The sequence below is a fragment of the Aplysia californica genome, unplaced genomic scaffold (assembly GCF_000002075.1).
Source record: "Aplysia californica isolate F4 #8 unplaced genomic scaffold, AplCal3.0 scaffold01333, whole genome shotgun sequence".
NCBI lineage: Eukaryota > Metazoa > Mollusca > Gastropoda > Aplysiida > Aplysiidae > Aplysia > Aplysia californica.
Genome location: NW_004798603.1, coordinates 85920 through 87917, shown reverse-complemented (window position 1 = coordinate 87917; position 1998 = coordinate 85920). Strand labels below are relative to the sequence as shown.

The following is a 1998-nucleotide window of genomic DNA, read 5'->3' as shown; positions in this document are numbered from 1 at the left end:
GGGGGGTGTCAACTTCCAAAAGAGAACACTGTCATCTTGTTGTCTTTGGATTCCATAAACACCAGCGGAAGTACCTGGTGCCGAGTCAGCGTTTTCTGCTTAGATCTATAGGTCTATTACAGATTTACCACATAACTTCGAAATCCAAATACATCAGAACAAGAGCCACTGAGTCCAATCACAAACTGAGCAACATGTCTTTCTGTTCGTGTTTTTTCCTTCCCAGCATTCCGTCGGAGTGTCCTATCCCCTCAGCAGGTCCCCCAAAAGCCCCAACGAAGCACAGCGTTTTTCCTCATGTCCTTCCTTCCCTTCTCCTAATATCCTCAGAGTCCTCCTGAATCTCAGCTGGACAATAGGCTACTCCTACTACAGCACATTGCTGGAATCTGCCTCCATATTGAATACGTCATCCTCTCTGTCATCAGTGGACCTGCACAGAAAACAGAGTCGAACTCAAGCATCCACACTACTTCCAAAGAATATAAAATTATAAGGTAAAAAAAATAAAAAATTCCAAATGTCTTTTAACAATCACCTTGCATTTTCAAAGAAACTAGTCTAAAATTACAGTTCCAGGTAAGTCAGAATGAATTAATAAGGGAGGCTTTTCACTAGGAACCGATTAAAAATAAAACTACTTTTTTTTTTCTTTAATGACGGTATACAACCTCACAAAAATCGTTCACCAACCACCTTTGTTAAGATGATTATTTGACAGGGGTTCAGTTGCTTTTCTCAATAATTAAACACCACAATAATTAATATCAATATGAACCTATAAATAAATTAAAGGCGTCCAGTGAATTAACACATTGCTGATTGTGTGATACAAAGTTCAAAGTTTAAGGCGGGTAACGGAATCACCCCTTTCCTCCTCCCTCCCCCTTACAAACTACACCCACACATACAGGAGTACACGTGAACTATTTCTGTACACATTGGGCATCAAAAGAAAAGCATAAGCACACCATGATACACATATAGCAACAAAAAACAAACCCACAAAGAAAACGTAACAAAAGTCTAGGATAAAAAAAATAAAATAAAAACACAACCATAAAGATTATAATTTTTATATCCCGTGTCACTTTCTTGTGCTGGGGAGACCTGATCTATGAACTGATGTTTCAAAAGAATAGATTAGTTTTGATTTAACTTCTTCAGTTCTCTTCGGATGTAGCTACTGTTTTTTAGTCACATGAAGTGAACATGATCTTACTGTATGTGTTCGTTCTCATTCTAAAGCCTTCGGGGCCAGGGTTAACTGAACCCCGGTTTAACCTTAAAAGAGAGATTCTTATCCAATCATTGTTCACCTTTCTGCGAGCTATCGACTGGTGCTTCTGAACCCCTTCACTTTGCCTCACTCAAGGTTTTAACATTTTTTAACCCCGAAAAAGGAAATGTTTACTCTTGATTTACGGTATTTACCTTGATTAATTTGAATGATATCCCAACATAACCTCATCCGTATCTTAGACCTTAAAGATAACTCCAATGAGATGTCTTTTCAATATCATAAAACGACTTTTTGTTACTGTATTATCAGTTTTTCAGCTCTTATGTTAAGATATTATATTCTATCCAAATTCGAGTCTTACCTGTTTCCATCAGAACTGCACATTTTCCGAAGTTCTTGTGAGATCCAATCCTTTAGATTTCCATATACAAATTCTTCTACAGATTCATCAGCACCGATGACATCCATATTGAGATCTTGGACAGCGCCATAAGGGTCATCTGGAGCCTCTATCTGCTGGCGTGGATCTGCACATTGACATGGACAATTAAAAAAAAAAAGTAACACGATAGCAAGCACTAAGCTGGGATATGTCCGTGGAGTTTGGTGGATGTATCCATTTGATAAAGGCATAGAGGCCTTCGAATATTTGTAGTATTAAAACATTCATGTGGCTTTTGATTTATTTAGACATTTTCGGAACACATTTTATATACAAATGTACATTCTAACTATAAGAGAGAGAGAGAGAGAGA

The 1998-nt window shown here is 37.6% G+C and overlaps 1 protein-coding gene across 1 annotated transcript; it reads right to left on the bottom strand.

The window, feature by feature from the left end:
- Positions 1-229: 229 nt before the first annotated feature.
- LOC118478960 lies at positions 230-1908 on the bottom strand. Its single transcript, XM_035973509.1, has 2 exons — positions 1605-1908; positions 230-433 (listed from the first exon to the last, which is right to left on the bottom strand). The coding sequence occupies exons 1-2, from the start codon at positions 1874-1876 to the stop codon at positions 370-372; spliced, it is 336 nt and encodes a 111-aa protein (XP_035829402.1). The 5' UTR covers positions 1877-1908; the 3' UTR covers positions 230-369.
- Between the last annotated feature and the right edge of the window lie 90 nt (positions 1909-1998).